This window comes from Pempheris klunzingeri, chromosome 2 (assembly GCF_042242105.1).
Source record: "Pempheris klunzingeri isolate RE-2024b chromosome 2, fPemKlu1.hap1, whole genome shotgun sequence".
Lineage (NCBI taxonomy): Eukaryota > Metazoa > Chordata > Actinopteri > Acropomatiformes > Pempheridae > Pempheris > Pempheris klunzingeri.
Window position 1 is genome coordinate 5,365,349 of NC_092013.1, and position 19,509 is coordinate 5,384,857.

At 42.7% G+C, this 19,509-nt stretch overlaps 3 protein-coding genes across 3 annotated transcripts; 1 reads left to right on the forward strand and 2 right to left on the reverse strand.

Moving 5' to 3' along the window:
* Positions 1 to 788: 788 nt before the first annotated feature.
* On the forward strand, positions 789 to 2,874 carry thoc7 (THO complex 7). Its single transcript, XM_070847560.1, has 8 exons — positions 789 to 833; positions 1,095 to 1,215; positions 1,336 to 1,463; positions 1,652 to 1,738; positions 2,204 to 2,261; positions 2,342 to 2,408; positions 2,502 to 2,571; positions 2,713 to 2,874. The coding sequence occupies exons 1-8, from the start codon at positions 815 to 817 to the stop codon at positions 2,772 to 2,774; spliced, it is 612 nt and encodes a 203-aa protein (XP_070703661.1). The 5' UTR covers positions 789 to 814; the 3' UTR covers positions 2,775 to 2,874.
* A 560-nt stretch (positions 2,875 to 3,434) lies between these two features.
* Positions 3,435 to 7,984, reverse strand: LOC139208009 (interferon-induced GTP-binding protein Mx-like). The gene is made up of 12 exons (XM_070837547.1): positions 7,698 to 7,984; positions 6,493 to 6,630; positions 6,229 to 6,383; positions 5,823 to 5,961; positions 5,543 to 5,741; positions 5,365 to 5,443; positions 5,146 to 5,268; positions 4,912 to 5,053; positions 4,681 to 4,839; positions 4,478 to 4,554; positions 4,096 to 4,344; positions 3,435 to 4,004 (listed from the first exon to the last, which is right to left on the reverse strand). Exons 1-12 carry the CDS (start codon positions 7,882 to 7,884, stop codon positions 3,780 to 3,782), a joined length of 1,872 nt encoding a protein of 623 aa, XP_070693648.1. The 5' UTR covers positions 7,885 to 7,984; the 3' UTR covers positions 3,435 to 3,779.
* Positions 7,985 to 11,972: 3,988 nt separating this feature from the next.
* Positions 11,973 to 19,191, reverse strand: LOC139208055 (interferon-induced GTP-binding protein Mx). Its single transcript, XM_070837605.1, has 12 exons — positions 18,898 to 19,191; positions 15,804 to 15,941; positions 15,540 to 15,694; positions 15,206 to 15,344; positions 14,924 to 15,122; positions 14,746 to 14,824; positions 13,750 to 13,872; positions 13,516 to 13,657; positions 13,285 to 13,443; positions 13,082 to 13,158; positions 12,691 to 12,948; positions 11,973 to 12,599 (listed from the first exon to the last, which is right to left on the reverse strand). Exons 1-12 carry the CDS (start codon positions 19,082 to 19,084, stop codon positions 12,375 to 12,377), a joined length of 1,881 nt encoding a protein of 626 aa, XP_070693706.1. The 5' UTR covers positions 19,085 to 19,191; the 3' UTR covers positions 11,973 to 12,374.
* Between the last annotated feature and the right edge of the window lie 318 nt (positions 19,192 to 19,509).

The following is a 19,509-nucleotide window of genomic DNA, read 5'->3' on the forward strand; positions in this document are numbered from 1 at the left end:
GACTTTTTGACACCAATTTGGGATTGTAATCCTACTGAACCTTCTCCATGTTTTGTTACACTGTGATGGATAACATAATATCATTTGTAATTTTAGCTGTTTAGTAAAAATACAACCATCACTATAACATTTCAGTTGACTGCATGATTGTAATGTAAATCCCCATGCAATGTAAATAATGGTAGTGTAATGTACTTATTTATGCTTTCACGGCTTCACATTTTACTCTCTCTGTTCTTTCAACTTGGTGAAGACGTTCCTTATTGTTTATTTATCATGTAGGCTAATGTGCATTTATTCTGTAAATCAAAGGAAATGCGGGAGCTGCTCACAACTGAAAAAAATAAAATAAAACTAGCACAATGTGATCGTGTTAAAACACCCCAAAACAAATCAAGCAATTAACTAATAATAGTTTTCTCAAAATTTCTAGACAGAAGTGAAGCTGTCACTTTTTACATACCTTGTCCTGTTTGTCCTAAATAGATAGAAACTCAATTTAATATTCTTAACAAAAGGTTTCACTTTGATCCCCAACAGTGTATGTTTTGTGTCAGTACAGATCTTATACCCCTGTTTTTGAATGGAAGGATAAATTACAGATAAGAGACATACATTATCTATAGGACTAAGTAATTATTTCACAATAATAACACTGAGTAAATGTCACATTAATGTTTTCTTGAGTAAAATCTTTGAAAAAAACTGGCTTGCAGCCTCGGCAGCCAATCACCGTCGTCCTTTCCGGGAGGCGGGGCCATCTGCTTTGTTCACTTCCTGTTGTTCAATAAAGTTTACCCAGCTTAGTTCAGAGATGGGAGCTGTTACAGATGGTAAGTAGCATTTTAATCCATTCATTTCGGCTCTCTGGTGAAAACCACGCGTGGAAATGTGTGCCGAAGCTCTTAAAGTATCCTCACATTGCCAGCCACGTGGTTAAAACGAGCCAATTTGACACGTATAGGCAGTTTGATCTCAAAACAGCTAATATACAGCAGCCATGCTAGCTAGCGAACAGCTAGCTCGGCCGCTCCTCGGATGTACCTGCTGTATCCGAGACGCTGAATGATTCTTGCTCTTTCCTCCAAATCTAGATGAAGTTATTCGGAAACGCCTTCTTATCGACGGGGACGGAGCTGGTGATGACCGCCGCATCAACGTGCTGCTGAAGAGTTTCACCAAGTGGTGCAACTCGCCCGCGACCCCGGAGGAAGGGTGAGGGAGCTCTTCGTTGCAGATCCCCCACAGAGCCCTGGACTTTGTCACCGAGCATTTCTATGAAAGTGTTATGGAGAACTTGCTTTGGGTCGTAAATCGTCTTGTAATGCTTCTCAGGTTCACTCAGTATCAGAGGATGCTGAGCACGCTGGCCCAGTGTGAATTCTCCATGGGGAAGACGTTGATGGTTTATGACATGAATCTTCGGGAAATGGAGAATTATGAGAAAATCTACTCAAACATAGGTAGGAGATGTGGACTTTCTGACACTGGCCGTGCATGTTCATAATCAAGTATGCACACTAGTTGTTTTTGTGTTCTTTTATTTGCCAGTAATACTCCTCGTTCTTGCAGTTCATGCTGTCATACTAGAACAGGGCCACAAAGTATGTTGTTGTGCTACAAAGAATCACCACTATTGTTCACATTGCAGAGCAAAACATCACCTCTGCGCATGAGAAGATAACAGAGTGCAAAAAAGAAATTCAGAGAGCGAAGAGGATACGGAAAAATCGCCAGGGTAAGAATATTTCCTCCAGATTGGTGAGATGTATTACTTTTTATGCTGTTTTTATAGACTGAGGAAGACTAAAGTTGTTCTAGGTGTAGTACCAATATTTTTATTTGTAAAACCAACAGATTAAACAGTTTAAATGGTGCTGTCAATATGCAGATATTTAATTTGTACCCTTTTTTATTCTTCTGACTTCTCCAATGTGATTATTTGCGCTTTCTTTTTCCTTTTCATTATAAGTTTCAATTGATTAACTTTGGATTTTGAACTGTTATTTAGGACCCAAACCTGGGATTTGAGGACTTGCGAATGGCATTTTTCACTACTGTCTAATGTTTTATTAACTACACATTTAATTTAATCAAAGAACCTTTCATCAGAAGAATCAGTACTGAAAATAATCTTGAATCTAAACATTTCGGTTCGAATGACTGCTTGTCTCACACGTTCACATTTTGTCTTTCCCTCCAGAGTACGATGCTTTAGCTAAGGTTATCCAGCAACACCCAGACCGACATGAAACACTAAAGTAAGTCGGTCTCTCATTCGTTTCTTCCCAATATGAAGTTTTGTGGTTTATGTGCTTCATTGCGGTTTAATCACTTACAGGCAGTTGGAGGGGCTTGACAAAGAACTCCAGCAACTGTCTCACATCAAGGAGAATGTAGATGCAAAGGTAAAGCTAATTACATCAGTTATCTCTTCTAACCTAACCTGTAATGTCCTCAGTCACTGGTAATATCTTATTTGTTAAATCTGTCCCTCGCAGTTGGAGTTAAGGAAGAAGCAGTTCCACGTGCTCCTCAGTACCATACAGGAACTACAGCAGACACTGGAGAGTGAGTAACGAAGGACATTTTTGAGCGCTTTTGTTTGCACTCTTTGATGACCCTCCGTCATGGTCTTTATTCCGTTACATACGTAAACATAAGAAAAAGCAGAGGTACCTACGCAGTGCTAATTCCTTTCATCCCCCCTAGATGACGAGAAATCAGACAATGACGACAACAGTCAGGAGAGCCCGGTGGAGAATGGCGAATGATCCCAACTGACTTAAATGAAGTGAACGGCTTTTAGATGATTTTGTTTTTGTGTGAGAATTCTTTTTATATGTAATTTTGAATAAAATCGACTTGTCCACATATGAGTTGTCCAATTTCTGTTCAGAAATGGAGGATTTTTAGATTTCTCTCTGTCCATATAACTCATAAATTCTGTTCCAAGGTTTCCAGACTGACGAGGATTTAATGATGGGCGCACAACATTATATATCCATCATTGATGTGATTACTGGGTTGGAAGTCAGGACTAAATCAACTTTGTCTTTACTTCACTGAGATGCTGCCTCTTCATCGGTGGAGGCAGCCATATTGTTAATGGCACGATAGAATATCTTGCGTAGTTTTTTAAAATTATTAAAGCTTATGTGTGTTTTGCTTTCAAGCAAGTACTTTTTAAAAAAAAAAAAAATTCTTCTGTGAAACCACAGGGGGGCGCTACAGTACTTTTTATATACATAGTTGATGTACTAATGAGTTGGATAATTTTCTTAAAGTCACTGATTATTAATGTTCACATCCATAATCTTTTTTAGGGGCAAAATGACAACATTTAGTTTCAGAAGAAGAGATCCACTATCCTCACCTGCAAAAGCAAGTTGGAAAAGCCAAATGAGACAATTCAAACCAGACATTGTCTTTATTGCCGCACATATATATGTAAACATGAATTGGAGTCATTTGAATTCGGTATTTATATATTAAGGAACAATTTCCTTTTTGTCTAAAGTGGTCGAAAGTATTGTTACAGCATTCATAGTCTTTTGAGGGAATGATGTCTTAAACTATGATGAATTTTACTGTGTAACATTTTGCAGTAAGTAACTTTTTAACTTTAACTTGCTGCTGCATCTTAAGCGAATGTGTCACTTCTACACAGAAAGCAGTAAGAAAAATAAAAAAAGGTATAACAATCCTACAACTACTCTTATTATGCATTTGACGAATGGATGGTACAGTAGATTCGTGCTGCGAGGCCTTCGTCTCCTCTAAAACTCCACCAGGTATGTGCGGGCCTTCATGAGGCGTTTGAGGCGACTCTGCAAAGCAGCCCTCTTGCTGCCAATGTCAAGATCCTCCCTCAGCAAGAACTCTGAATTCTCTTTGTCCTGCATCACCTGCAGCATCTCCCTCTGCAGTTGGGCGGCAAACTCCTGCAACATCTGGTAGCGGATCACCAGCGGGATCTGGTCAGTCAGACGCTGGCTGGCAATCTGAAGGAGGAAAGAAAACGTCAAGTTTGAGAGACGAGAGTCGCTGTTCATTGCCTCTGTTCACAAATCATCCGTTTAAATTAAAACTTACTTTGTAATATGATTTAAGGTGGAGCGTCAGCTCCTGAAGTGTTGCATGATTATCCATTCTGTACACAAAACCAAGTATTTGGGGATGTTGTATACGCCTGTCTTCCTCCTCCTCCTCCCTCTTTCTCTCACTCAAACTGTTGCTGTAGGTCCTGTCCTGAGCGTAAACAAGCAGCTCCATCTTGAACTGAGTTCTCAGCGTGGATTCAGCAGTGATCTCTTTTTGTTGCTTAATGGATTCGATCTTTCCCTGGAAAATAAGATTCTGGTCAGTGTGGACACTGCAGAAAAATTATACATATTAAATGTTAAGAGCCAAAAAATACTGATAACGATTATCAAATCATCAGTATGTCACTATCAAACTCTTAGAAGATGGCTACCTTGGCAGTTTTCATGAGGTTCGGAAATCCAATGAAGCTACACTGAGCCAACTGGATGAACACCTTCCTAACAGCATCTGGAGGAAACGGAAATACAACAAGATACAGAGGCTTTGTTTCCACTTCACTGGTGTTTGTATGATAATACAGGAAAGTGTGATCAGTACAGACACCTTAAACCTGCCATATATCCAATCATATACCTCCTATGTCCTTGAGTCTCTTCACAGCTGGTTCTTCCAGCAGTTTGATCTGCTCCTTGACCATCACCTCAAAGGTCTTGTAGTTGATGAAGCCAGGCAGTTCCCTCCCACGGTACATCTCTTCATACTTCTCCACCTCTCTCTCAATCCTCTCGTTAACTGCAACACACAAATATATTTCAGAGTCCTGCTGTTTGACAGCTGTAGACCAGATCCAAATGATCCACTCACAGTTTTGTCCTGAGTGGTCCAGGTGGGCATTCCACTTCCCAAACTCTTTTCTGAGGGTAGAAAAGATGTTGAGCTTCTCTCCACACTTGAGTTCCTCTCCTGTAGTCAGACTGATGGCATCCTGAATGAATGCTGTCACTTTCTGCAGCACACACATCACAGCACAAACAAATATTTAAGATTCATACACGTCTTTATAGGCGGGTAAATATTGTGTCCTGTGGGGGAGCTCACGTCAATGAGGAATAGGAGTCTCTCAGCTGCCTCAGATGGGGGTCCATCGCCATATCTGTCCAGCTCCGCATGAGTCTGTGCTAGTTTCTCCTCTATCTGTTCTTCCAGTCGAGGCAGAGACCTCTGCAGATCACACAAGAGTCAAAACTTTAACATCAGAGGCAAATATTCATATTTTATACAGTAAATCATTGAGATGAATTAATAAAAAACATTTACCTCGATGTGATGCACCAGCTCAAGTGTGAGTTTCTCAGCCAGTTTAGGAACAGTAGCGAGGCCTTCATCATAGAGAGAGCTACAGCAAGAATAAAAAGCTAGTGAGCCCATGCTGCACAACCTCTCACACACTTTCACACTCACAGTTTGTATAATTGCCAAAAAGGAATTCACTTACTGGAAATTGACATGGTCACTGAAGAAGGCTTTCTCTCTTTCTGTTGCTTCAGTGAGCGTCACCTTCTCTGTGATCTCCTTCTGACCCCGACACTTGACGATCATGTAGCCCTTCTTCAGGTGGATGACCTCATTATGGACAATGTCCACCACCGTCTCTTCTGTGCCTTTGTCCACCAGATCAGGCTTGGTCAAGATACCTGAGAGAGAAAGACAGACAGTGAGCTATCTGAAGGTCGATACCTGAGCCGATTGGTCCTTTTCTGAAATCAGCTGTTTACCCAGAGTCCTCTCTCCTTCAGGATCCACCTCCTGGGCCATCTTCAAAGCCTCGGTGGTTGCTATGTCCACGTTGCATGGAACAACCACCAAGCTGATGGTTTCTTGTTTTTTGATGAACTTCTGGATCAGTCTCTTTATCTGAAAATAGGAATTTATATTGGACATGAAGTTTTAAGTTGTTCAACTATCGGCAGAGCTTAAGTGTCTTTCTGTTCTCATAAGATGTGAACTAAAAGTCTATAGCTTTGCTCGGTGAGATTGGAGAGGCCAATGTGGGAGGCCATTCAAGAGATGTTGTGGTGGTGGGAAACACAGAGGAATAACTTTGACCTCAGCATTGATGCTTTTCCTTGGAATAACTTTCTACCAGAGAAACTGTCCCTGTGTAGTGTAGAATAAACACACCTGGTCTCCAATGTTCTCTGGTTGTCCCTTTACAGCCACCCTGGCGATGCCGGGCAGGTCAATGAGCGTCAGATCTGGAACATCAGGAGAGGCGATCTCCAGACTGATGAGGTCATCACTGATCCCCACCCCGACCCCGGCCATTTCGTCCTGAGCTGGAGAGACAGAGGACGTAATGTAAAATGATTACAAAGAAACAAAAGTCTGTTGCTCCTTCATTACTTGGCTTTTGACAATGATATTTAAGAAGACTCTGTACTAGACCTTCTCTTATCTTTTTCTCCACATCTGCAGGATCATCTATGTCTTCCTCACAGGACTGGTAGCTTATCTTTCCGTACCACTCCTCTCCTTCTTTCTTTCTCTTCATCTTCAGTTCGAGAGGGCATCTTGTCACAATGCCTGAAATGAATGTACAGTAAATAACAAGAGAGAGGGACAATTCAAAGTGAATTCCAGTGTGCTTGGTGAAACAATGAAAAGCAGTAGGCTACCCCAAGTAACTGAGATATTATCTTCATAAATATGGGATCAATATTACATCTTCAAAATACGTTTCACGCATAATGACAAATCCATGACCCAAATGTATCGGGGACATTTTCTGTAGTGCAGCTATATATGTATAGCTGGTAAACACTATGCTAAACAGTAGCATTTTAACATTATGAGTATGCTAGTATGACTGCAGACACATCGTTTGTTGTTGTAAAAGAAAATAAAGTCCAAAGTCTAAGAATGTGGCTATACTGAATGGGTGTAATCACTTTTAGGTATGGTTTGGTGACATTTTGTTCAACTTGGTGCTTTTCAAGCATACAAAGCCCTTAACTGAACAATCCCTCTTTCTTTTATCAGTAATTTTTTTGGCCATTAGCACCAGCAGAGAGATGACAACAAACAAGGGAGAGAGAGAGAGATGCAACCAGCATCCTCAGCTCAACTCCAACCAGGGATGTTGTGAATTTGTGGTCATAATGCCTAAGCCATGGGGGCCTACAGGTTGGCACAGTGTTCTCAATTACAGTAGAGCATGTGCTGTTAAAACCAGAAGTACAGGTTTTGAGAGTTTCATCCCCCGGGGTGATTATGAAGTTGTGCTCACAGTAATCAAAAATTACACAGGCAGATGGATTAAGTAAAGCTTGCAACACTGTGGAGCACTCATGAGATTTATCTATTTATTTATTTGTTTTAATACCTGTATTGGCCAACAGTCAAACACTGACACCACATGAACAAACAAAAGCAGGGATCGCAACAGCAAAAGAAATTACATCTCAGCTCACCAATCACGTACAGAAAACCCAGCTTATGAAGATGTCACTCAACAGTTTGACAGCTTTTCTGTTTTTAATATATTGGATTGATGAGATGTAGCCTATTGTTTGACTTCATATTAAAAAAAAATAAGGTTAGTGATTGGATATCCTAATTATTCTCTTATTATGACTATGATTATGACCCACCGCTTCCTCTGGGCAGAGCCACCCCTGACAGCGCCTCCAGCACGGAGCTCTTCCCCGAGCTTTGGTCTCCAATCACGGCGATAGCAGGCAGCGCCAAGTCCTTCTCCACACCCAGAGAGCGAAGAGAGTCGATGAGGTCGATGCAGGGACGCACCTTCTCCTCATACTGCTGGTTCAGACTGTTCATGGTGGCGGCTTCTGTCTCCTGTGATGAAGAAAAAAGAATAAACCCGCAGAGAAAAGTTCTGCTCACTGACTTTAGTGCGTGTTGAGTCCACAGCAGCAGCAGCAGCAGCAGCTCCTCTCAGCCTGGTGGTGACAGAAACAATGAAAGTTTAGTTTCATTTAAGTTTCATTTCTTTCACTGTTGATGAGAAAAACATGCGGATGTAAGGTCGTTAAGTCTACCAGGAAGAAAACAACAACATATACCTGCCAATACCTCCGATAGTCTCCCTATTGCTAATCTTTGTAGATCATTGTAGACCCAAACGTAATTATAACTCCTTTGAAAGTCTTACTCTTAGTTTTTCACACCCAACCTGGAAAACACTAAAACCAGTGTTGGTTGTCACAGTATACCGCCCTCCTGGCCCGTACTCTGAATTCTTAACTAAGTTTTCAGAGTTTTTATCAGATTTAGTCCTTAGTGTGGACAAAGTGATTATAATAGGTGATTGTAATATTCATGTGGACAATGATAATGATGGTCTCAGCACTGCTTTTGTCTCACTATTGGACTCAATTGGCTTCTCCCAGAGTGTAAACTAACCAACTCACTGTTTTAACCACACTCGTGACCTTGTTTTGGCTTATGGTGTTGAAATTGAACAGTTAACAGTCTTTCCACACAACTCTATTCTATCGGACCATTACCTGATAGCATTTGATTTCTTGTTACTAGACTATGCACTATATGACAGAAAGGTCCTCACTAGATGCTTATCTGATAGTGGTGTTGCCAAATTTAAGGAAGTGATTCCTTTAGCATTTCAGCCTGTGTGTCCCTGTGCTGTGGATGACCCCCATGTTAATCTTAGCCCCTCCCAAATTGATTACCTGGTCGATAGTGCTGCAGGTTCACTGCGAATGACACTAGACTCTATCGCCCCTCTAAAAAAGAAGATAATTAAACAAAAGAGACAAGCTCCCTGGTATAACTCCCAGACACGCTAGCTTAAGCAATATTCACGCAAACTTGAAAGGATATGGCGTGCCACCAAATTGGAAAACTCCCGTTTAATCTGGCAAGATAGTCTGAAAACCTATCGAAAGGCCCTCTGTAATGCCAGAGCCACCTACTACTCCTCATTAATAGAAGAAAATAAAAGCAACCCTAGATTTCTGTTCAGCACAATAGCCAGGCTGGCAAAAAGCCAGAACTCTATTGATCCTTGTGTTCCTTTAGAGCTCAGTAGCAACAACTTCATGAGCTGATTTAATGATAAAATTCTGACTATTAGAGACAAAATTCCTCACCTCCTGCCCTCAACAGGGTCTGATCCAACTTTAAACCTAAGAACCATATGAACAGCTGTTAGACTGGATGTGTATATGGACTGTTTTTCTCCAATTGATTTTTCTGAATTGGCTTCAATATTCTCCTCATCCATGTCTGCTAGACCCCATTCCTACTGGGCTACTTAAGGAGGTCCTGCCCCTAATTAACACGTCCTTACTAGATATGATCAATCAGTCTCTACTAACAGGCTATGTACCACAGTCCTTTACAATAGCAGTCATTAAACCTCTCCTGAAAAAGCCTACTCTTGATTCAGGTGTGTTAGCTAACTATAGACCTATATCCAACCTTCCCTTTTTCTCCAGGATCCTGGAGAAAGTCGTAGCTAATCAGCTGTGTAATTTTCTAAATTCTAATAGTCTATTTGAAGATTTTCAGTCAGGTTTTAGAGCGAACCACAGCACAGAGACAGCACTGGTGAAGGTTACAAACGACCTCCTTATGGCATCAGACAGAGGACTTCTCTCTGTCCTGGTCTTGTTAGACCTGAGTGCTGCTTTCGACACCATCGACCATCACATCCTGTTACAGAGACTGGAACAGTTCATTGGTATAAAAGGAACTGCATTAAGCTGGTTTAAGTCCTATTTATTAGATCGATTTCAGTTTGTACATATTAATAACGAATCCTCTGTCCACACTAAAGTTAGACATGGAGTTCCACAAGGCTCAGTGCTTGGACCAATACTTTTTATCTTATATATGCTTCCTCTTGGTAATATTATCAGGAAGCACTCCATTAATTTCCACTGTTATGCAGATGATACACAATTATATTTATCAATAAAGCCAGATGAACCCAATCAGTTGGTTAAACTTCAAATCTGCCTTAAGGACATAAAGTCCTGGATGAGCAGCAACTTTCTGCTTCTAAATTCAGATAAAACTTAAGTTATTTTGCTTGGCCCCAGACACCTCAGAGACACCCTTTCTACCAACATAACTGCTCTGGATGGCATTGCTCTGGCCTCCAGCTCCACTGTGAGGAATCTGGGAGTCTTATTTGATCAAGATTTGTCCTTTAACTCCCACATTAAACAGCTTTCTAGAACTGCCTTTTTCCATCTACGTAATATTGCCAAAATCAGGCCCATCATATCCACTGATGATGCAGAAAAATTAGTGCATGCATTTGTCACTTCTAGGTTGGACTATTGTAACTCATTATCATCAGGCTGCCCCAATAAGTCGTTAAAGACTCTCCAGCTGGTCCAGAACGCTGCTGCTCGTGTTCTGACAAGAACTAAAAGAAGAGACCACATTTCTCCTGTACTGGCTTCTCTTCATTGGCTCTTCAAAATCCTTCTCCTCACCTACAAGGTTCTTAAGGGTCAGTCTCCATCATATCTTAAAGAACTCATAGTACCGTAATACCCCACTAGAGCACTGTGCTCCCAGACTGCAGGCCTACTGGTGGTTCCAGGCTCCTCTCCTGTGGAATCTCCTTCCAGTCTGGGTTCGGGGGGCAGACACCCTCTCTACAAGAGTAGACTAAAAACCTTCCTTTTTGATAAGGCATATAGTTAAGGGCTGGATCAGGCCTTGGACCAGCCCCTAGTTATGCTGCTATAGGCTCAGACTGCCGGGGGACTCCTATGATGCACTGGGCTCCTCTATTCTCTATCCTCCTCTTCCTCTCCATCTTCATGCCTCATGTCCCTTTAATGTCTGTTACTAACTTGGTATCTTCCCTGGAGCCTTTCTGTGCTTTTCTCATCTCTCAGCTTCCTGTGGATCCTGGTCCTGGTCCTGCTGATGTGGTTCTCCGCTTCATGAATCACTGCTGCGGATCGTCGGCCACTCGTCACATTTTTCAATAATACTATACTGCTAATCTTTTAGTCACACTCCTATTGTTAGTGCTATAGTCACTGTTAGTATGTTGGTTGCTGTTTGTGTTGTCTCTCTCCCTGTCTGTCTCTCTCTCTCTCTGTCCAACCTCCACCCAACACGGACCCCTACAGAAGCCGCCCACATTGAGCCTGGGTCTGTTCGAGGTTTCTTCCCGTTAAAGGGGAGTTCTTCCTCCACTGTTGCTCAATATAACATCTGATGCTGCTCATGTGGGAATTCTTGAATCCTTAATTTTGAATTCCTGAATCGTTGGGTCTCTCTCTCTCTCAATTAAAAGAGTTTGGTCTAGACCTGCTCTTTATGTAAAGCGTCTTGAGATAACGCTGTTGTGTATTGGCGCTATATAAATAAAGATTGATTGATTGATTGATTGCTGCTGCGGTTCTCTGGCTTCATGAATCACTAATATGATGATAAAATGATATAACTCATAAATTCTGTTCCAAGGTTTCCAGGCTGACAAGGATTTCATGATGGGCGCACAACATTATATATCCATCACTGATGTGATTACTGGGCTGGAAGTCAGGACTAAATCAACTTTGTCTTTACGTCACTGAGATGCTGCCTCTGCATCTGTGGAGGCAGCCATATTGTTAATGGCACGATAGAATATCTTGCGTAGTTTTTTAAGCAAGTACTTTTTAAAAAACTATTTCTTCTGTGAAACCACAGGGGGGAGCTACAGTACTTTTTATATATACATAGTTGATGTACTAATGATGAGTTGTATAATTTTCTTAAAGTCACTGGTTATTAATGTTCACATCCATAATTTTTTTTAGGGGCAAAATTACAACATTTAGTTTAAGAAGAAGAGATCCACTATCCTCACCTGCAAAAGCAAGTTGGAAAAGCCAAATGAGACAATTCAAACCAGACATTGTCTTTATTGCCGCACATATATATGTAAACATGAATTGGAGTCATTTGAATTCAGTATTTATATATTAAGGAACAATTTCCTTTTTGTCTAAAGTGGTGCAGTCAAAGTATTCATTTATAGTCATTTATAGTCTTTTGTGGGAATGATGTCTTAAACTATGATGAATTCTGCTGTGTAACATTTGGCAATAAGTTACTTTTTTAACAGGAGTGCGTGTCACAGTACATTTGAAATAAGTCGCCATGCACTGACATTGGTCTGTTGTTGCTGCTGCATCTTAAGCAAATATGTCACTTCTACACAGAAAGTAGTAAGAAAAATAAAAAAACTACTACTAACTAATAAAAACTACTCTTATTATGCTTTTGACGAATGGATGGTACAGTAGATTCGTGCTGCGAGGCCTTCGTCTCCTCTAAAACTCCACCAGGTATGCGCGGGCCTTCATGAGGCGTTTGAGGCGACTCTGCAAAGCAGCCCTCTTGCTGCCAATGTCAAGATCCTCCCTCAGCAAGAACTCTGAATTCTCTTTGTCCTGCATCACCTGCAGCATCTCCCTCTGCAGCTGGGTGGCAAACTCCTGCAACATCTGGTAGCGGATCACCAGCGGGATCTGGTCAGCCAGACGCTGGCTGGCAATCTGAAGGAGGAAAGAGAACGTCAAGTTTGAGAGACGAGAGTCGCTGTTCATTGCCTCTGATCACAAATCATCCGTTTAAATTGAAACTTACTTTGTAATATGATTTAAGGTGGAGCATCAGCTCCTGAAGTGTTGCATGATTATCCACTCTGTACACAATACTAAGTATTTGGGGATGTTGTATACGTTTCGGCTTGTCTTCCTCCTCCTCCTCCTCCCTCTTTCTCTCACTCAAACTGTTGCTGTAGGTCCTGTCCTGAGAGTAAACAAGCAGCTCCATCTTGAACTGAGTTCTCAGCGTGGATTCAGCAGTGATCTCTTTTTGTTGCTTAATGGATTCAATCTTTGCCTGGAAAATAAGATTATGGTCAGTGTGGACACTGCAGAAAAATTATACATATTAAATGTTGAGAGCCAAAAAATACTGATAACGATTATCAAATCATCTGCATGTCACTATCAAACTCTTAGAAGATGGCTACCTTGGCGGTTTTCATGAGGTTTGGAAATCCAATGAAGCTACACTGAGCCAACTGGATGAACACCCTCCTAACAGCATCTGGAGGAAACAGAAATACAACAAGATACAGAGGCTTTGTTTCCACTTCACTGGTGTTTGTATGATAATACAGGAAAGTGTGATCAGTACAGACACCTTAAACCTGCCATATATCCAATCATATACCTCCTATGTCCTTGAGTCTCTTCACAGCTGGTTCTTCCAGCTGTTTGATCTGCTCCTTGACCATCACCTCAAAGGTCTTGTAGTTGATGAAGCCAGGCAGTTCCCTCCCACGGTACATCTCTTCATACTTCTCCACCTCTCTCTCAATCTTCTTGTTAACTGCAACACACAAATATATTTCAGGGTCCTGCTGTTGGACAGCTGTAGACCAGATCCAAATGATCCACTCACAGTTTTGTCCTGAGTGGTCCAGGTGGGCATTCCACTTCCCAAACTCTTTTCTGAGGGTAGAAAAGATGTTGAGCTTCTCTCCACACTTGAGCTCCTCTCCTGTAGTCAGACTGATGGCATCCTGAGTGAATGCTGTCACTTTCTGCAGCACACACATCACAGCACAAACAAATATTTAAGATTCATACACGTCTTTATAGGCGGGTAAATATTGTGTCCTGTGGGGGAGCTCACGTCAATGAGGAATAGGAGTCTCTCAGCTGCCTCAGATGGGGGTCCATTGCCATATCTGTCCAGCTCCGCATGAGTCTGTGCTAGTTTCTCCTCTATCTGTTCTTCCAGTCGAGGCAGAGACCTCTGCAGATCACACAAGAGTCAAAACTTTAACAAAAGTTAAATATATATATACACTACTCACAAAAAGTTAGGGATATTCGGCTTTCGGGAGAAATTTCAGGATGAACCTAAAATGCATTCTAACCTTTCCAGGTGAACTTAATGTGACCTTCTCTAAACCTTTGAATGCACATGTCCAACTGTTCAGTGTTTCAGTACTTTTTGCACAAGTTGCTGTTCTCTAACAAGAAGCTTAACAGCAACATTCACAACAGGTTTGATCCATGAATCCACCAATACATTTCCTGCTTCAGTTAGAATTGGTATTTAAACAGTCCTCCTCATCCTGCTGTTCACATTCTGACATCATGAGACCAAGACGACACCTAACAGTTGATCAGCAGCACCTCAACACTGGAGGCTTCAAACAGGAAGTCCTCAGACGGAGGTGTTCACTGAGCTTAGAGGGTCACAGAGTGTCATCAGGAGGTTGGAACAGTGATACAGAGACTGGAAGAGTCACAGAAAGGAGAGGAGTGGACGTCCTTTGGCCACATCCCAATTTATTGAGGCACCGAAATTTTTTTGTTGTGGTATACCTACCACTGTTGTTAGATTTTCTTTCAATAAATTGTTTAAAATGAATAAAATTACCATTGCATGCTTCTACTTAAATGCCCTACTTTCATGATATAATATCACTGTAGCATTCACTTTTTACATTTTCCATGAATTTCACCTGAAAGTCGAATATCCCTAACTTTTTGTGAGTAGTGTATATATATATATATATATATATATATATATATATATATATATATATATATATAGGCAAATATTCATATCATATTTTATACAGTAAATCATTGAGATGAATTAATAAAAACCATTTACCTCGATGTGATGCACCAGCTCAAGTGTGAGTTTCTCAGCCAGTTTAGGAACAGTAGCGAGGCCTTCATCATAGAGAGAGCTACAGCAAGAATAAAAAGCTAGTGAGCCCATGCTGCACAACCTCTCACACACTTTGACACTCACAGTTTGTATAATTGCCAAAAAGGAATTCACTTACTGGAAATTGACATGGTCACTGAAGAAGGCTTTCTCTCTTTCTGTTGCTTCAGTGAGCGTCACCTTCTCTGTGATCTCCTTCTGACCCCGACACTTGACGATCATGTAGCCCTTCTTCAGGTGGATGACCTCATTATGGACAATGTCCACCACCGTCTCTTCTGTGCCTTTGTCCACCAGATCAGGCTTGGTCAAGATACCTGAGAGAGAGAAAGACAGACAGTGAGCTATCTGAAGGTCGATACCTGAGCCGATTGGTCCTTTTCTGAAATCAGCTGTTTACCCAGAGTCCTCTCTCCTTCAGGATCCACCTCCTGGGCCATCTTCAAAGCCTCTGTGGTTGCTATGTCCACGTTGCATGGAACAACCACCAAGCTGATGGTTTCTTGTTTATTGATGAACTTCTGGATCAGCCTCTTTATCTGAAAATAGGAATTTATATTGGACATGAAGTTTTAAGTTGTTCAACTATCGGCAGAGCTTAAGTGTCTTTCTGTTCTCATAAGATGTGAACTAAAAGTCTATAGCTTTGCTCTGTGAGATTCAGCATTGATGCTTTTCCTTGGAATAACTTTCTACCAGAGAAACTGTCCCTGTGTAGTGTAGAATAAACACACCTGGTCTCCAATGTTCTCTGGTTGTCCCTTTACAGCCACCCTGGCGATGCCGGGCAGGTCAATGAGCGTCAGATCTGGAACATCAGGAGAGGCGATCTCCAGACTGATGAGGTCATCACAGATCCCCACCCCGACCCCGGCCATTTCGTCCTGAGCTGGAGAGACAGAGGACGTAATGTAAAATGATTACAAAGAAACAAAAGTCTGTTGCTCCTTCATTACTTGGCTTTTGACAATGATATTTAAGAAGACTCTGTACTAGACCTTCTCTTATCTTTTTCTCCACATCTGCAGGATCATCTATGTCTTCCTCACAGGACTGGTAGCTTATCTTTCCGTACCACTCCTCTCCTTCTTTCTTTCTCTTCATCTTCAGTTCGAGAGGGCATCTTGTCACAATGCCTGAAATGAATGTACAGTAAATAACAAGAGAGAGGGACAATTCAAAGTGAATTCCAGTGTGCTTGGTGAAAAGTGGTGAAAGTTTTGTTACTTTCACCACTACTTTGTCATCAGTTATTGTGCAGATCAACTGATCACTTTCATACATTTCATATTCACTGAATGAGCGGTGGTGTAACCCGGGGCACGTCAGCGTCAAAGAACAGCGCTGCACCAAGGATGTTGAACTGCTGGCAGTCGGCCTGCGGCCATACTGCCTGCCGAGGGAGTTTTCACATGTCATTGCGTTGACTGTGTTCATCCCCCCCTCGGCCAACGCGGCTGCCGCCTACGAGATCATCCACAGTGTTGTGTCCCAGCTGCAGACATCCCACCCCCAGTCCCTCATCCTCATATCAGGAGACTTTAATCATGCATCGCTGTCTACCACTCTCCCCAAATTCCGCCAGTATGTGGACTGCTTCACAAGAGACAATAAAACCCTGGACTTACTGTATGCAAACACCAAGGAGGCATACAGTTCATCACCCCTCCCCCCGCTGGGCCGCTCAGATCACAACCTGGTGAGACTGCAGCCCATTTACATACCTTTGGTGAAGAAACAACCCCCCACCAAAAGGTATGTGAAGAAGTGGTCTAAGGAGGCCACTGAGGCGCTGCAGGACTGTTTTCACACCACTGACTGGGATGTGCTGTGCAGCCCCCACGGAGAGGACATCGACACTCTGACACACTGCATCACAGACTATATCAATTTCTGTGTGGAGAACACCGTACCCACCAGGAAAGTACGGTGCTTCTCCAATAACAAACCCTGGGTGACCTCAGAACTGAAGGCCCTGCTGAAGGAGAAGAAGAGGGTCTTCAGATCTGGGGACAAGGAGGAGCTGAGGAGGGTGCAGAAGGAGCTGAAGAAGAAGATCTGGGAGTGCAAGGCCAGCTACAGGACCAAGATGGAGAGCCACTTGCAGACTAACAATGTAAGGGCAGTCTGGAGAGGACTGAAGACCACCAACCGTTTCCGGTTCCAAAGACAACGCACCCCAGGGAGCCCCACCACTTCAGACCTGTGGCCCTCACTTCTCACCTGATGAAGACCATGGAGAGGATCATCCTCAAAAACCTCCGCTCCCTGGTGAGCCCACATCTGGATCCACTGCAGTTTGCCTACCAACCGAGCACTGGAGAGGATGATGCAGTCATCTACCTGCTTCACAGATCCCTGACTCACCTGGAGAACACCGGCAGCACTGTGAGGGTCATGTTCTTTGACTTCTCCAGTGCATTCAACACCATCCAGCCGTCACTACTCAGGGTGAAGCTGGAAAGAGCGGGAGTGGACTGTCACCTGGCTGCATGGACAACAGACTACCTCACCAACAGACCGCAGTACGTGAGGCTCCAGGACTGTGTGTCTGACATGGTGGTCTGCAGCACAGGGACCCCACAGGGGACAGTACTCTCCCCCTTCCTCTTCACCCTGTACACCTCGGACTTCAGTTACAACTCTGGGAACTGTCACCTCCAGAAATTCTCCGACGACACAGCCATTGTAGGGTCTGTGTCGTCGGAGAGGGGACGAACAGGAGTACCGGGAAGTCGTCACCAACTTCGTTGACTGGTGTGAGCTAAACCATCTTCAGCTCAACACCAGCAAGACAAAGGAGATGGTGATTGACTTCCGCAGGAAGACATCCCAGACTGCACCGGTGAACATCCAGGGACTGGACATTGAGAGGGTGGAGACCCTCAAATACCTGGGTGTTCACCTCAACAACAAACTGGACTGGTCTCACAACACAGACGTCCTGTACAAGAAGGGCCAAAGTCGTCTCCACTTGCTGAGGAGACTGAGGTCCTTTGGAGTGTGCAGGACTCTGCTCAGGACTTTTTATGACTCTGTGGTGGCGTCTGCAGTCCTCTATGCAGTGGTCTGCTGGGGAGGAGGGAGCACGGAGAGGGACAGAAAGAGACTGAACAGGCTGGTCAGGAGGGCCGCTTCTGTCCTGGACTGCTCCCTGGACTCCATAGAGGAGGTGAGTGAGAGGAGGACACTAACAAAACTCAAGTCCATCATGGACAACCCCTCTCACCCCCTGCATGGGACTGTGGGGGCCCTCAGCAGCTCTTTCAGCAGCAGGCTGAGGCACCCACCCTGCAAGAAGGAACGCTACCGCAGGTCATTTCTCCCATCAGCCATCAGACTCTATAACACCAGCATCACTGGCTGATGTTAATATACTGCCTACCATCCATGTCATTCCATTCCTGTCTAAAGTGTAAATATCCTATGGTGTAAATATTTATTTCATTTCATCACAACCATATATTTATATCTATATTTATATTTATTTTTGCTATTTTTGTCTTTTCTATTGCTTTGTTTTTTTCACTCTCCCTGTTTATATTGTTGCTGCTGTAACAAGAAAATTTCCCCCTATGGGGGATCAAATAAAGAAAGTCTAAAGTCTAAGTCTAAAGTCTAAAGTCTAAAGTCTAATGTTGATCCATGTCTGCTGTAGGTATCAGATGACACAAAGCGCCTTTATAAAGCAATAGTGCGTCTTCCTCCCCTTGACCAAAATCAATTAAAGCAGCTTCAAATATTGTGTGATAAAGATGGTCTTGACCTACGGCACTCGTGAGATTTATCTATTTATTTATTTGTTTTAACACCTTTATTGGCCAACAGTCAAACGTCGACACCACACCCCATGAACATGCAAAAGCAGGGATCGCAACAGCAAAATAAGTTACATCTCAGCTCACCAATCAGGTACAGAAAAACCAGCTTATGAAGATGAAGTCACACTGGGTACATATGGTCAGCTTTTCTGTTTTTTATATATTGGATTGATGAGATGTAGCCTATTGTTTGACTTCATATTTAAAAAGAACAAGGTTAGTGATTGGATATCCTAATTATTCTCTTATTATGACTATGATTATGACCCACCGCTTCCTCTGGGCAGAGCCACCCCTGACAGCGCCTCCAGCACGGAGCTCTTCCCCGAGCTTTGGTCTCCAATCACGGCGATAGCAGGCAGCGCCAAGTCCTTCTCCACACCCAGAGAGCGAAGAGAGTCGATGAGGTCGATGCAGGGACGCACCTTCTCCTCATACTGCTGGTTCAGACTGTTCATGGTGGCGGCTTCTGTCTCCTGTGAAGAAATGGGCTTTAAAAAAAGAATAAACCCGCAGAGAAACGTCCTGCTCACTGACTTTAGTGAGTGTTGATCAGACTGCAGGCTGCAGGGACGGAGCTTGTAGCCGGTCACAGAAAACTATAAGCGAAGTTTAGTTTCGTTTCCTTGAGTTTCGTTTCTTTTGTTGCATGAGGTGCCAAACACAAAGGAAAGGAAAGTCATGTACAGGAAACACAGAGATAGAGTTACTAGTGATGGGCAAAAAAAAAAACATTCTGAAATATATGATTTACATTTGATAAAGACTAAATTCACCAGCACCAGCCCTCTAGGATACTGGTTTAAAAATGTTAATGGTAGCCATATTAACTAGGCTTTAATAATTGTAAATTTCCCCATCATCTTATCTCATCTTAATGTTA

What these genes read in the sequence shown, in the direction of transcription:
- thoc7 (XM_070847560.1), top strand. An exon ending in AGGAGAATGTAGATGCAAAG is followed by an intron (nt 2,409 to 2,501) that starts GTAAAGCTAATT and finishes TGTCCCTCGCAG; the next exon opens with TTGGAGTTAAGGAAGAAGCA. An exon ending in ACTACAGCAGACACTGGAGA is followed by an intron (nt 2,572 to 2,712) that starts GTGAGTAACGAA and finishes CATCCCCCCTAG; the next exon opens with ATGACGAGAAATCAGACAAT.
- LOC139208055 (XM_070837605.1), bottom strand. Translation starts at nt 19,084, where the DNA reads ATGAACAGTCTGAACCAGCAGTATGAGGAGAAGGTGCGTCCCTGCATC. An exon ending in AGCTGGTGCATCACATCGAG is followed by an intron (nt 13,873 to 14,745) that starts GTAAATGGTTTT and finishes TGTGATCTGCAG; the next exon opens with AGGTCTCTGCCTCGACTGGA. An exon ending in ACCTCATGAAAACCGCCAAG is followed by an intron (nt 12,949 to 13,081) that starts GTAGCCATCTTC and finishes CTTATTTTCCAG; the next exon opens with GCAAAGATTGAATCCATTAA.
- LOC139208009 (XM_070837547.1), bottom strand. Translation starts at nt 7,884, where the DNA reads ATGAACAGTCTGAACCAGCAGTATGAGGAGAAGGTGCGTCCCTGCATC. An exon ending in GACTCCTATTCCTCATTGAC is followed by an intron (nt 5,054 to 5,145) that starts GTGAGCTCCCCC and finishes TGTGTGCTGCAG; the next exon opens with AAAGTGACAGCATTCATTCA. An exon ending in GGACCACTCAGGACAAAACT is followed by an intron (nt 4,840 to 4,911) that starts GTGAGTGGATCA and finishes TGTGTGTTGCAG; the next exon opens with TTAACGAGAGGATTGAGAGA.